This window comes from Eimeria mitis, genomic scaffold, assembly GCF_000499745.2.
Source record: "Eimeria mitis Houghton genomic scaffold, Emh_scaff1066, whole genome shotgun sequence".
NCBI classification, from domain to species: domain Eukaryota; phylum Apicomplexa; class Conoidasida; order Eucoccidiorida; family Eimeriidae; genus Eimeria; species Eimeria mitis.
Genome location: NW_013567397.1, coordinates 9,762 through 9,978, shown reverse-complemented (window position 1 = coordinate 9,978; position 217 = coordinate 9,762). Strand labels below are relative to the sequence as shown.

At 59.4% G+C, this 217-nt stretch overlaps 1 protein-coding gene across 1 annotated transcript in view; it reads right to left on the bottom strand.

Annotated features, from left to right (window-relative positions):
• Positions 1–196: 196 nt before the first annotated feature.
• Positions 197–217, bottom strand: part of EMH_0028660 (uncharacterized protein) — a gene marked incomplete at both ends in the record, with an annotated part of 909 nt that continues 888 nt past the window's right edge. The window contains one exon of the mRNA XM_013494182.1: positions 197–217. Coding sequence (XP_013349636.1) covers positions 197–217 — 21 coding nt within the window.

The following is a 217-nucleotide window of genomic DNA, read 5'->3' as shown; positions in this document are numbered from 1 at the left end:
GCTGCTGCTGCTGCTGCTGCTGCTGCTGCTGCTGCTGCTGCTGCTGCTGTTGTTGTTGTTGGTGGTGGTGGTGGTGGTGCTGCTGCTGCTGCTGCTGCTGCTGCTGCTGTGGTTGTTGCTGTTGTTGGTGGTGGTGGTGCTGGTGTTGGTGGTGGTGGTGTTGTTGCTGTTGCTGCGGTTGCTGCTGCTGCTGCTGCTATTGCTCTTGCTGCATCTC